Source organism: Castor canadensis, chromosome 10 (assembly GCF_047511655.1).
Source record: "Castor canadensis chromosome 10, mCasCan1.hap1v2, whole genome shotgun sequence".
In the NCBI taxonomy this organism is placed as follows: domain Eukaryota; kingdom Metazoa; phylum Chordata; class Mammalia; order Rodentia; family Castoridae; genus Castor; species Castor canadensis.
The window spans coordinates 122,129,197-122,144,144 of NC_133395.1; the positions used below are offsets into that span (position 1 = coordinate 122,129,197).

At 44.0% G+C, this 14,948-nt stretch overlaps 1 protein-coding gene across 6 annotated transcripts in view; it reads right to left on the reverse strand.

Moving 5' to 3' along the window:
• Prickle2 (prickle planar cell polarity protein 2) overlaps nt 1-14,948 on the reverse strand; it is a 321,900-nt gene continuing 306,952 nt past the window's right edge. For all 6 annotated transcript variants that reach the window (XM_074044137.1, XM_074044136.1, XM_074044138.1 and 3 more), the window contains one exon: nt 1-5,932. In XM_074044137.1, coding sequence (XP_073900238.1) covers nt 5,061-5,932 — 872 coding nt within the window. In that variant the 3' untranslated portion in view covers nt 1-5,060. The remainder of the gene's footprint in view (nt 5,933-14,948) is intronic.

The window sequence follows — 14,948 nt, forward strand, 5'->3', positions numbered from 1 at the left end:
TTTCTTTTATTCAAATTTTATTGGAAGTTTACAAATGTATTACAGACATTGGTAAAACATCATATCCATTTTACAGGGCACGGATCTCAAGCAAAGTGTTTGGGACAGTCTCTGGCAGAGCCCACACCAAAGGCCTGTGGCAACCTCCTTGACAAACAGTTTGACATTCGACAAGTAACACAGACTCTGGCCTGCCTCATGTTCTCAGGCCCTCTGAAATTGTGTTTATGCATGTGAAATTAAAACAGGAGATAGGCAAAGCAATCCTGTGTAAGAAGGAATGAGTTTAGAAGAGGGAATACTGTCAAGTCCTAGTTTGCTAATGAAAATGGAGGACTTGAAGACCTTACAATGTTCAGTCAGGGTCTATGATAGAATCCTAACATTTTAGGAAAAATATGGAAATCAAATAGGTAGGCTTGATGACAGACCTTATTGGTAAGTAACTCTGAAAAATTTAGAAAAGCTTGATCAGTGACCTACTGAACATCAAAGACCAAAGGCCCAGTCAGGTGAAGGGATTTTCTCAGAAAACTCAGGATAGAACTAGACAATGTTTTCTATCCCATGAATTATCACATCTAAATCACAGAGATGTTCCCTAACACTATGTGATTTTTTCTCCCTCCTCTTTTTTATTCTCTTGAGGAAAGCTAGTTCTGTCAGCAGGAAAGCAGGAAGTAAGCTTATAAAACAAGGTAACTCTCCGCAGTGAGTAGTGTTGTGTGGGAATCTTGTGCTGACTGGACTACTATTATGAGAAAATGGAAAGAGAATCTAATCCATTCTTGATCTTGACCTTGATGACGACTTCGGAATGGTCACACAGACATGCTTAGCTGTCTGCCAAGGCCCCAGAGGAATAAACCACTGGAGACAAGGCAAAGGTCCCTTCCCTTGTATTTCAAGAATGGTGGCTTTTAAAAGGTGGCAGTTGGCAATGACTTTCAAAATCAGTAGTGGAGCTTGTAGAATGCTGTCTGCAGAGCCCATTGTAAAGCCCTGAAAGTGCCAGATCATTGCTAATAGCAAACCTTCTTGCATGAAATATTCAGATAACTGGTTCAATTTTGCACTGTTCCTTAACCATAGATGGGTCTTCATTATGAAGCAAAAGCATCTGGTTTCTGTTAGAAATACACAAAGGGCACTTCTCCTGGGATTTAAATATTTGTTCTCATTCTTGTTAAAATGTGTGATTCAATGAAGAATCAGATAGACTCTTCTTTGACCTCTGCAAAGTGAACAAAAGGCTACCTGTACTAATTGGCAAAGAACATGAGGATGGAAAAGGAGACCAAAGAGGTCTGCTTTTATTTAGCCTGAGAGATCAGCTTCCCTTAGCATCCCTAATCTGGGGGACACAGGAAATGGAGTCTCCCAATTATTTATGATTGATGCTTCCTAAATGTTTGGTGTACTGGTTTTTGTTTCATGGCAAGAGAGCCCAGGGTGGAAAGACAGATAAGAATCAGCTCATAAATAAGATTCGTTATCATACAAAGAAGATCAACTGGTCTTGGCTGGTTGGAGCATTACTCAGATTTCTAGGGCTGTACCCCCACATTTTCTGGGAAAGTATACAGCAATCCATTGCTTATTATCTGTTCTAGTGGCTGGGAGGACAGACTTGCTGCTATATTTGTGCAATCACTGGCCCCACTTAAATTCAACAATGCCTATAGAACCGAAGAAGCAGAAAGCTGCTCTGAGAGGAAACCTCATTTTGTTAGAGTACAGGGATATCCTACAAGAAAAGATGAGAAAGTACTGCCTCCAAGTCTCATATTAGAAAAACAAAATTACTTGTTAGCTCAGCTGGTTAGAAATAGGAATGAATGTGGAAAGAAGGTGTCAAACAACCAACACCAGCAATTTTCCTTTGGGCAAGTGAAAAACCAGGAAGTATGGTCTGATTTCCCTCACCTTATTCACCTTCACACTTGGTAGAGATCCCAGAACTATGTGACAGAAAGAAGGGTCTCTTAAAGCCACTTTCAATGCCACCAGGTTGCTAAGAAACCTTTTCACAGTACCAAGGCTGCTAAGTATTGGCAAGGCCATTCAGAAAATCTCAATAACTTATACTTCTTGGACCTGGGAAAGAGTCAATTCTGTTGCCACTGAATTGAGCAGCAATGAGAAATGGACTGAACTCCAGAGCTGGAGTTGTAAGCAAATGATAAGCTTAATATTAGGAGAGATAGAAAAAAAAATCAAGCAAGGCAGCAGAAAGGAGAGGAAAGTGGGAAAAGATAACTTCTGTAAAAGATGAAATGCTCTAAGTTTCCCACTCACAGGGGAAACTTGACCATAAGAGCAAATGGTTAAGTTGCAGAAATCAAGGGAGGACCTTAAGTTCTTGCTTTAGGAAAGAATGCACTAAGTTCTTGGGGAATGAGATTGTGGAATGTTATGCGTAAGTTATCACTTTTAGGTAGAAATCCTAAAGCAATGGCATCCTGCTCTCTTCATGGCATTCCTTCATTTGGAGGACGCACCATCATTGTGAGGACCTAGCCATCCTCTATTGACATCCTCTGTAAGATGCCTCACTACAATTGGGGTAGGAAGACATCTGCAGTGGTGGAGGAAAAGGAGGTGGTCTTGCTAATAGGCACCTTGACCCTGAGGCCTGTATCTCATTATACGTTATGTTCTGGACAGTTATCCCTGGATGCTTTTTTTGCACAGCTAGACCTGAAATTACTTAAGCTTCCAGATTCCTTGGGTATTGGTTATATGTCAGTTTCTAGGCCACCTTCTTGTTTGCTGATGGTGGCTCAAGCCTTATTTGGGAAGTGTAAGAGCTACTCTAAGAAGGATGGAGTTCGAAAACAACTTTTATTGGGAGCATTTCTTTCATTGGATTTGGGGCCACAGAGGACAGACATAGTTTCAACCTACTATTTGCTAAGTGATCTACTTTTCCTCTTTCTTTTCTTTTCTTCATAAATGCATTTTTATTCTGATCAATCAAGAAACTCAAAACTCCAAATCGGACATACCCAATGTCTACCAGAAACCTGCCACTGTAGTAGCGTGGTGTTGCATGTTATTTCTTAATCAGTTTGCCAAGTAGTTTACAAACTTACTATACAAACGTAATAGAGTTAATTCTCCAGAGGCTCAGATAATTAATGAAGCATTTAGATATGAAGATAGCATGCGGAAAACAGCCACAACCAACATTTGCATTGCTTTTTTTAAAAAATCAGTGACAATGACAAATGTCATATTAATACCTGAAAAGCAAATTATTTTAATACATCCTGAATGGAGTGCCATTACCATGTCCTTTACAGCCTTCCTTACCCCAAACCCATTTGGGATGGTGTCTGAAAAAGCCATTTTTCTCATTCTCTCCATAGAAAATACTAGAAAATGTTAACTACTATACTGAAAAGAGACCACGCTCACCTCACCATGGCAGATGGTCACTGAGACACACCGTTGTACTACAGGAACAGCACATCTCACTAAAGGTGGGTCCTCTGATGGATTATTTCAACTGCTACAATCCACTGAGGGGAGGAGGAGAATGGACAAAAAAGGCAACTGCTTCATTTTTAACTGAAGCAGGGCAGGAAGTTTTATTTTACTATAAACAGCACAACCGTTAAATGTCTTCTTTAAGCAAACTCACTTATGAGCCTATTTTCTGTCTGACCAACAGGCCTCAAAGTTCAAAGTGGAAATCTCTCTTTCAACAGAGAAATCTGAAATCTCACCAGCCATGTCCTCTGGGGGACCCAGTCAGTCTGGTTACTGAGTTTATTAAGCTGGGTCTTCCCTAAAAGCACTGGGGGCTACTCAAGGTGGGTGTCAACTTTCCTTGATTTGCAATCTGGAAGTTGTTCTTCCCTGACCTTCCTCCCTTAACTTGTATCTTGACTTACTTTGTTTTCAAGTTGCCTTATTCCTTCTCCATGTGTAACACGCAACACACCACCACACCCAGAGTCCCCAGAACCTTCCTGTCCCTCCATTCCAAACACAGAAGCTCATCTGCTGTGAGGACACCCGGTTGTCAGGCTAAGGCAGCAGCTCTGTCTGCCTTTGGAAAAGGAAAGCAGATAATACAATCCAGGAAGTGGGAGCACCAGAAAATAATGCCACATTCAAAACAACGTCATGCTGACACACATAACGGCACCACTCACGATCACTTTGATTTTCCCCAAGGGATAGATCAACATTAAGCAACTTCAATGTCCTCAGCAGGGATGGCATTTCTCACGGAACCGTACTGACACTGGTTGGTTTCTCTAATTGGCAAAAGTTACATTGGCAATAAAAAAAAAATACTATCACTTTGTAGAGAATAAATTCTACTGAGGGTGGGAGCGGGCTAAAGGATGGCTCCTTAACGATGGAGCATAAAATGCTTTGGGTAGAATAGTTAATTTTTTTTCCAGTCACAAAAAGCCAAATTGAATATACTCCTTTGAAAAAGGTTTCACTGACATGTAACAACAAAGTTTGTATAGAGAAAAAAAAAAAAAAAGGTGGTCCTGGGCCACCTTTGACTACTACTCCAAGACAATGCTGACAGGCATGCAAGTCCCCACTGAGTCCTACGATATAGAAATTCCTTTGATATTACAAAATACAAAAATATTTTATCAGAACTTTCATTTACATTGCATTTACAATGGACATGTAAATAACTTAGTCTGGGGTCCTGGCTGATAAAGAAATTACTTACTGCAAAAAGGGTCCTAAAATTAAGAGAACCAGAAAGGATATAAGCCAGCAGGTAACAATGAGCCATCTTGCGAGTGGCCACTCCATACAGAACTGATGGGAAGGAAGTGACCAACCCTGGCCTCCCCAGAGTCTACTGTGTTTCCAAAGTGAAATGTGCAAATAATACTCAACATGCCAAGGACTGTGACTACCTACGAGTCAATCTGCAATCTTGCCTCTATCCACTGAGAACGCTTTCCCTTTCTCCCTCATGAACCACCCCCAAAAGCTCTTGAAAATTTAAAACAGTGCAAGTTTCTGAATTTACATTCTTAGCTCCCATCTTCCCACGTTCTCTGACCCCCATCCTATTATGAAATGATACAGTTTTTGCTCTTCTGTCTTTTCCTACTGTGCAACTGTCCTCTGCCACCTATCGTGGAGGATTTGGGGACACCGTATGAGCTGTATTTGTGCAGCAGCTCGTCACTGGTGACATATCGCAGACGTGCCGGCTGGGGGATTGGTTCTCCTAGGAAGTAGCCCTCATTGTCAGACTCAGAAGAGGAAGAGCAGGTGGAGCACCAATCATACTCAGTGAAGTAAGGTCCCCATCGCTCCCCAAAGGCATTCTGCAAAGCCAGGTCCGATACAGTCCTCGGACACTGGCCGTACAGGTCCCTCCGGGATCCCTGGCCCAGGCTCTCCTGGAAGCTCCGCTGTCGCATGAATTGGTCATAGTCCTCCCTGGCTCTCAGAGGGGGCCTTTCTTTCAACCGGGAGATGGCCTCGCGCTCGCTGGCCAGGTGCAGCGCGTTGTCCGAGCGCGAGCGGCGGGAGCGCCGGGACCGGTGAGGGCGGAAGCGACGGTTGTCATCGCGCGTAGTTCTTCTCCGCGTGCGCTCGCTCATCGGCTGGATGCGCACCCCATCCTGCCCCGGCAGCTGGTTGCCCGCCATGCCCCCATCAAAGTCAAAGCTCTGGTGCATCCTCCCATGGGACTGCAGATCCCTGTACCCCAGGGGGCTGCTGAGCTGGTGGAGGTTCCCCTCCATCTCCTGGTACTGCTGCGCAGACAGCAGGCTGCGCACCGACTCTGCGCTCCTGAACTGCATGGACGAATTAAGGGTACCCATGTTGCTCAGCTTCTCCGAGACGTTCATTCCAGAGTCTTTGCTCAGATCTGGCATGGAAAATCGAGATAGGTGCTCCTGGCGCTTGGCGCCACCTTCAGTAGAGAGGCCTGGGGGGAGAAGAGGAGAGGACACAAGTTAATTCAAATGGGTAGCAGTAGGCTGGGACTGGAGTAGTCACTATCACTGTCACTGCTGGTCATCTCTGGGGGGGGAGGTGTGTGACCTGCAGTCATGCACTGCACAAAGTGTCTCAGATATGTCTGTGTGACAGGGTGCTCTCCCCACCCCACAGTAGGGCAGTGAACACCTAGAGGGGGCACAGGTTTCAAATGCATCCAAGAGATGCATTTTTCTAGTTACCCATTCCTTCAAAGGCTCATCGGAGGTACTGCGAATCTCATGCATGATATTCTGTTTAGAATTTCACTTTACCAAGTATTTACCTCTTTGATTCTAATGATGCATTATAAGCTCCATAGAACAGACATTTTGGATAAAGAAATTTTAAGCTACAGAGACTGGGTTGCGCCCAACCTGTTCCTGGCTATACTAAGTCTAGAATCTACTTCTATGGTTCTAGACCATTTTACTTCTTTGTCATCTTGCAGCAATTTCCCACTCTGCCTGGGTCCCTAAGTGGCAGGTGGCCTTCCATCTTAAGTGTCTTGGGCACTGACTCCCTAGGTGGAGATAAAAGTATATTTACTTTCTTGGCCTGTAGAGTGAATGACTATTCTGGGTTATAAATGGGTCTCTAGTAGCCAGAAGATGTGAATGGAGCCTCAGGATACCCCTCCAACCTCCAAGAGAGGCACTGTATAAAATAAAGCAATAATCCTGATCCCTCAAGAGTGGGTGCCCATGCTGTGAATCTTCATTTCCTAAGTGCTGTCAAATGAGCTCCTGGAAGCCCTGACACAAAACCAAATGGAAGGTCGTGGGAGATGTTGACTTCAGTAACTTGCCTTCTGCACAATTTAAAGTGGCACTCTAAGGAGACGCTGGAGATGGACCAGGTGGCAAAGCCTTGGCATTTTCCACTCATTACAATGGAAAGGATCCATAATTTTGCCATTTCTGGTCACTGACAACACACGTTTAGATTGCAATGATCCATTATCACCCTTGCCATATTCTTGCCTCTCTCTGTTAACAACAGATGAATCTAGGGAAAAGTACATTGTAGGTGGTCTTTGTTCTATTTTGGCAACTTTTCAGTGAATTTGAAATTATTCTTTAAAATTGTAAGGGCTAGGTGTGGAAGCTGTAAATCCCAGCTACTTGGGAGGATCTTGGTTTGGGGCCAGCCTGGGGGAGAATCTATTTCAAAGGACAAGTTGGGTATGGTGGTGTTTTTCTGTAATCCTAGCTACATGAAAGGACTGTGGTCCTAGGTCAGCCTGGGCAAAAGCATGAGACCCTATCTGAAAAACAACTAAAGCAAAAAAAGGACTGGAGGATGGGGTAGTGTGGCTCAAATGGTAGAGCCTAGCAAGTTTGCCTAGCAAGTTTGAGACCTAAGTTCAAAAATCTCAGTACTGCAAAAAAAAAAAAAAAAAAAGAAAAAAGAAAAGTATATCCATATAATACAATGGTTTTCAACTCTACATAAAATTTGGAAATATCTGGAGACATTTTTGGTCATCATGACTAGGATGGGTGCTACCAGCATATCTTAAGCAGAGGCCAGAGATGCTGTTCAGCATCCTACAATGCACTGGACAATCCCCACCACCCTCAAGAGTTACCTAGTCCTGAATGTCATAAGGGTCACAGACATGGAGCCCTGTCACAGTGGAAACTTAATGATGAGAACGAATAATGACAATGACACCAATTCCTTGATTGCCATATGACTCCATTTATATGAGGTCTGAGAACACACTAAGGGTGTCTGTGACAGATGTCAGGGGGAGGAGGCATCTCCCAGGGCACTGAAATTGTGTTATTGCTAGACCTAGAAGAAGGTTATAGAAGGACATACAGGTGTAAAAACTTGCTGAGGTGTAGTTTTTATCATCTATTACTTCATTCTATATAAGTCATACCTTAATAAAACAGTATAAAAATAAATCAATGATTGTGAAAGAGTAACATTTTTGACACTGGAAATGCAAACAGAAACTACAGAGGTCCTTCTGTATTCACAGGGGATTGGTTCCAGGACCCCTGGAGATACCAAAATCCATGGGTGTTCAAACCCCTTATGATGAAAGGACATAGGATTTGCATATAGCACACACACATCTTCCCCCATACTTTAAATCATCCCTACATTTTGCCCAGTGCACTGTGATGCTGTGTAAGCAGGTGCCATACTGTATTGTGCAGGGAGTCATGACCAGCAGCAAAGGGCTGTACATGTTCCATACAGATGCAACCATCACAGGCCTAACTACATTTCGAGCAGCTGGGCTAGATAAGTCCAGCCCAGTGCATTCTGCTAAATGTTGTACTGTCTACTTTTTTTATTATTATTATTTCATTATTGGGCAAGAGGAGTTGATGTCCCTGCTGCTTATCTCTGACGTACAAATCATAAAAGCTGCTTTACCACCATCTAATCACTTCCAGAGCCTTCCCAATTTCAAGGCAGAGCAGAGAGCAGAGGATGTCATGCTAAATGATGAACAAGTAGACTGAGCAGATGAACTCTACTAAGAAAGTGGAAAAGTGTTTTCCAGATCACATCTGAAAACAAAAGCTGTCTAGGCAGGGTTTTGTACAAAATTCAAGTGAAATCAGGCAATCCAGCAAATACTATAAATTCTCCTACATGCAATTTTCCCGAACCTTCCCATTATAAGGCATTTTTGAGAACATCCTGCAAGTAAATAGGTTCCTGTTTTCATGCAGAGGTAAGTGTGAAGAAGAGCAGCTTCCATGTTGGCTCTTGGGTTGTGCTTCTGCATCCTGGGATGACCACGACCCCCTCGGGATCCCCTATCCCCCTCCCCAACCAAGAAGTACCCTGGAAAAAGTGGGTGGGTTCCTGGCTAAAGCTCAGGTATATTATCAGTTTTACCTAAAGGAAAGCTACTCTCTTGGGGCATGTGTGAGATTTTTCAAGCTCTATCTGCTCGCTCAACTCAGGAGAGAACAGTCTCTTGTGATTCGTTCACTCATATTTTCCTGCAGGGTCTTCTTTGCATGCAGGGACCTGAATAAGAAGGCTAATGTTGTCCAAAGATGAGCAATAAGTGTGTACTTGCCTCTAAAAAGGGTGGTTCTATGGTTATTTTTTTTATTAGCAAAATTCATAGTCTTTATTAAAATGTCAAGGCCCTACGTGACTTGGCTCCCTTCTGTCTCTCTCCAACACAATTGGCTCAACATGCTTACTTAGTCTATCAGTCCTCCTCCAACACCGCAACAATTTCATCCCTCCCTCCCTGAAAAAAACTCTCTCCTCTGTATAGCTAACTTCTTCTGGTCATGAAAACTAGCATGGAGATGTCACTTCCTTGGTGGTCATGGATCACTCCTTTAAAGTGGCAAAGGTAGCCATCTCTTGCTTAGCAAGGCACTCTTGAAGTTGACTTTTGTAAGCTATCCACCCTGTCTTAATTTCTCTATAAATTTTGTAGCTGAACGAATCCACATGGCAGCAGGGGATCTTACCCCCAACTCTGTACTCACAGAGCTCGCAGCACCCACAATCCTTTTGGTGCTCAAAATGTGTTTGCAGAATAAACGTGAATGAATTCTCATCTGCCAGAGTTGTATATAACCATCACCCTGTGGGCCAGGTGGCCCAGGGTTGCAATTCAGATGGGTAGGACTCCAAACATCAGGTATAAAACACTGTGTTTATGTTCACCAACCTGACAGTCCTGGGCAGATCATTATAGAGTCCACTGCTGGGGCTTCTTCAATTTTAAAGCTGAAGAAGGCATGACTTATAATGAGCTCTCTGAACTGTAAAAATGTTTTCAGCTGATTAATTATAACCCTGGAGATCCACTTAGATTAGAATTCCAAGGTCCCTAGGATGGAATTGGTACTATCACAACTCACATCCCAACTTGAGAAATTCTCCCTCCCTCTGTAACTGTGCACAGCACTGGACAGCCACCTCCTGGCTGGGTGACTTGGGGCAATTTTTAAACCATTGACCTGCATCAGTAAAATGAGCATAATATCAGCATCTGAGCATTACAGTGGTTAGGGGAAGAAAAAGAGTGTGCTCTCCTTTATAAGATTCAAAATGATTACAGTGGTAATTTGTGACATTTTTGTTTCATCTTTGTCTTCTTGACTAGACTATAAGATCAAAGAGGCAGTAATGGGTTCCTATATGCTTCCCCATCCTCATTACCTGGCATGTGGGAAGAAAATAAAGCTTGAAAGTCTCCAATGAAAGAAAGCATGTCCAAAAAATTCAATCTCAGCCAAACTCAGAGGTAAATAAATACTGGTTGAATGCATGGCTATATTAATAAATGAATCCAATAAACATGATCTGCTTAGTGTCTGACCCATCAAAATATTCACTTGAATACAAGCCACTGCTCCAAGTAATTTGTGTCTCCAAATTGTTGCTGGGGATTTCTTCCCTACAGTGATGATGATCCACTATTTTTTTTCCAGTTAACTGTGTGAAAGAGACTCAATGTCAAAATATTGCAAGTCAACATAATCCAACCAATTGGGGCTCCAACTGTCCCTCTACTAATCTTCAATAAATACACTTTTCTTGCTACCTGAGTCCTAGTGTGTGTGGGGGCTGGGTGTGTCTCTGTGTACATGGACACCTGTGCACAAGCACATGTGTGGGAGGGAGGTGGGACTGCAAATTACATTATCCAGAGAGCTCTGGATGCAGTGAAGTCTCACCTCACATTTATAGCTGGCATGATGGGTGGCTTGACACTGGAGGACCTGGCAGGAGGATCCACTCAGCAGCAAGGAGACATAGATGCCAGGCCTTTTCCTCTCCATGGAACTCTGCTTTCTTAATGCACAGAGATGGTTTCCCTTCTTCCCATAAGGCAGGCTTTGTGAGAAGTACTTGGTTTATTCCTAGCCCAGGGATCAGTGTGGCTGGGAGCTACACAAATATCCATGCACTGCAGAGGCATGTGTGTGGGTCAGGACCCTCCGGCCATGCTCCAGCAAGGGGAGGTCAGTATCCACTTTAGCCTGCGGTTCTCTGGGGTTCAACTGTCAATCCCATGGTACAGCTGGGATGCTTTAAGTGACCAGCGAACTAGCATTTCTATTTCTCTCTCTCTATACACAGACAATCTCACAAAAACCATCGATGGTAAGAAAAATCAATGCCCTTCCAAGCAAGCCCAGGGTCTGATGGAAGCAAAACGCAATTTTTGCTGTCCCTCACCCCTAACTGATTCTAAGAGAAGAAGGTATGCACGCAGACCAGAAAGAAGAAAACAGACTTAAATTTAAAGACAACCCTGTGGACACAGCGTTCTGTTCCTTATTTATTAGCCTGTCTTGCTCCATTCCTGGGGGGAAAAAAAAAGAATGGTATGGGAAGACAGAGAGCTATGTTTCTGACAACCTAAGATGCACTCACATTTCACATTTTTGTGCAGTAAAAGAAATCGTATCTGCCTCCCCCTTGCCCTCTAGACATTTACAGCTCATCCTGATGATTTAGCTTACTTTCAGCAAGGTTTTCCCTGCGTGATTTTTTCCTCTGCTGAGGCACAGACAGGAAGAAATAGGAAATACTTTAAATAGAGGTCTACAAACTACGACTTGAGAGCAGACACATGAAGACAGATGCTGGAACTGTTTAGAACAGAGGTTTGCAAATCATTTCCCCTGGGGCCAAATCCAGCTCACTGTCTGTTTTTGTAAATAAAGTTTTGTTGGAACACAACTGCAATCCTTTCTGGCCCTTTATAGAAAGAATGGCCAGCATCTGGTTTAGCATGATGCAGCAAGTGAAAGTCATGGGCTCTTTACTGTCTGTGTCAGGCCATGCAAGAAAGGTCTTCAGGCACAAGTGTGTGTGTGTGTGTGTGTGTGTGTGTGTGCAAGAAAGGTCTTCAGGCACAAGTGTGTGTGTGTGTGTGTGTGTGTGTGTGTGTGTGTGTGCGCGCACTCGCTATTGTGACCCCTTGGGATTCCTTTTCCAACTGAGTCAATTGATTTCATCAACATCCTGAACTTCAAATTGGCAGCAGCTGGAGAGAAACTGTCATCTGGGCAGTGGAGTTTAAATATCACCACATGTTTCTTGTGTGACAGGGCATGGAATGGTTCAAACTGAGTGCGACAGGGAAGGCTGGGGGTGGGGATGGAAAGAGAGGAACAAGAATTAGAAAAACACTGTTCAATGACAATTTTTCTTTGCAACTAGAGGTGCTTCTGACCCAGCAAAACAAACTTTCATGCCCTTGGAGATTCTAATTGAAAGTTTCTCAGCCTGGGTACTTTCTACCTCCTAGGTCAGATAGTTCTTTGACATGGTCTCCAGATACTGCCAATGTGCCAGGAGGCAAAATCATGAACTGAAAACCACAGCTTTAAGGGACCCAGTCTTGGAGTCACTGCCTGACTATAGGGTAGGGGGAACTCAACTAGTTGGATGTGGGATATCTCCAAAATTAGGGGACTGCCAAATTCCCTTCCCTCTAAACAATTCCTGACAAACTAATCTGTCTCTGAGGTGGGTTTCAAGAGCTCCCTGGGTAAGGCTCCAATATCTTATCTTCCCAGCCATTTTAACACTGTAGAAATCCTTGGCTCTTGATGAATCTTTCTTAATTCCTTACTGTGGTCACCAGCCTTCTAGTGGGTCCCCAGTGACCAGCAGACTCTTAGTTGGGTGAGTTACATGGCTGCTATCTGCTCTTGGGTATCAAGAAAAGGGCCTGTGGTCCATGGAGCAGTTTCCTCTATCAGCTGCTGCTGGGGTAGCCCTAGGAGGTAGGGGCAGGGCACGTGCATGTCTGACATCACACCCCAGCCCTCTTCCAGCCTTACCCTGCCTCCCCCACTCTGAAGGCCTGTTGCCTCAACCCTGGCCATGCTACTCCGGGAGACTGGCTCAAACTAAAGGGCTCCTTTATAACCAGCTGATGATAAAGGGAGTCCTGACTGATTTTGGGTTTCTCAACCGTTAAGGCTTTGGCAGCAGCATTCATTCCATGGACTTGCTTTGAGCTAGCTGGTGTTCCAACAGGACTGCAGTGGCTTCTCAGTACCGTTATGTGGACGAGCCTGGTGAAAAGTCGGGCTTAGTCTGTAGGTATCCTATCTCTCATCCCCTGACTTGGTCATTTTTCCTTTAACTTTCTGATGAACCACTTGCCCCTATAAAGATGGACTTGTAAAAGTGAAGAAGGAAGCCAGGAAGGGACATCTTTTAGAAACATGTGGAATCAATTTTAAGTACATGGAAGCCACCTGTAATCCCAGTTACTTGGGAGGCAGAGGCAGGAGGATAGTGGTCAGAGATAGGCCTGGGCAAAAGCATAAGACCCTATAAGAAAAAAAAAAAAACTAGGGTAAAAAGGGCTGGGAGCATGTCTCAAGTGGTAGAATACCTGCCTAGCAAACATGAGGCCTGAGTTTAAACCCCAATACTGCCAAAAAAATAGAATTAACTACATGGAGACTCTTCCTCTCTTTCCTCTCTGCCCCCCTCCCCCACCCAGTAGTGGGGACTAAACCAAGGATTTTGAGCTTGCTAGGCAAGCACTCTACTTTTAAAGCCATACCCCCAGCCCATTCGCTTTTATTTTGTTTCTGAGATACGGTCTTGCTTTGCCTGACTGGCCTGGAACTCTTGATCCTCCTACCTTTGGTATCCCCAGTAGCTGGAATTACAGATAAGCACCATTATGCCTGGCTTCCATGAAGCCAATTTTAACTAGGCCTACTCAACTCCTTAAGTGATTCTGCTTGAATTGTCACAAAACCTATTGCTAACTGAAAGGATGTGCAAAAAATTCAAAACAGTTGAAATCTGTCTAACAGAGTTTGTTCTAGGCTTATACTGAGCCCATGCTGATTCCTAGGAACCATTAGTCCAAGTCAGTGAGCAGATCACACTGGAGCAGTTGATCAGGCAACACGTGACTACAAGAGACAGAAGCCAAACGAACCCCTAGTGGTAGAGAGTGGGAGGCCGAGGGTCAGGAGACCCATTTCGTTTCTTCGAAGATTGGTGACAAAGCCAGCTACTGCTAGGCACTGTGAGTACAACTGTGAATGAAGACATTGCAGGTAATAATGCAATCTGTATGGGGAAAAACAGAGAACCAGGTAGATCAGCAGAGCAATACAACCAGGGCAGTGCACAACGACCAAGAAGGGAAGAGAGGGCATGCTAGTGTCCAGAATAATAGGCTGGACCCACCTAGATGGGATAACAGCCAAGAACTCATGGGGAAGAACTAAAGAATGAGAAGGAGCCATCCAAGCCAAAGGCAGGGAAATGTGTTCCAGACAGAGCAAGAACATTTTGTGCTAGAAAGTTCTAGGTGTTCTAAGAAGTGCCAGAAGGGCCATGTGACTGGAGGATTCTGAGCAAGAAGGACAATGACAAGGATGAGGTTTGGGAGGTTGGGCCCCTTTGAGTTTGGAGAGTGTTCTTCATGTGCCTTCAGGCAGAGTTAATAAGATCTCTCAGGGGCAGGGTGTTTTTGTGCACACCTGTAATCTCAGCACTTGGGAGGGAGAAACAGGATGACTGGGAGTTCAAGGCCACTGTGGGTTACGTACCAAGACCCTGTCTCAAAAAAATAGAAGACAGATATCTGAGAGGCAACAAGGGGAGTAGTGAAGAGCCCTGGCTTTGGACTTCACCTTCCATCTCTGTGCCTTATAGCTGGGCCTCCTTGGTCAATATCCTGGACTGCTCTGTGCCTCAGTTTCCTCCTTTGTAGGATGGGGATAAGTGCACAATCTATGGGTAAGAGTATTATTGGGTCAATACACACAGAACTCAGAACAGTGCCAGTGCAGTAAGACATGCAGTGATCAGTGATCTATTCTCCCACTCCTCACATGTTATTTTTAAGGAATTTTACACATAATCCCATATATGCATTTTTTCAAATAGGTAACAGAGAGTCAGGATAATCTGCCCGAAGTTTCATGGAGGTTCCTCAGAACTCTTCTCTTACATCCTGACCTTGGTACTGC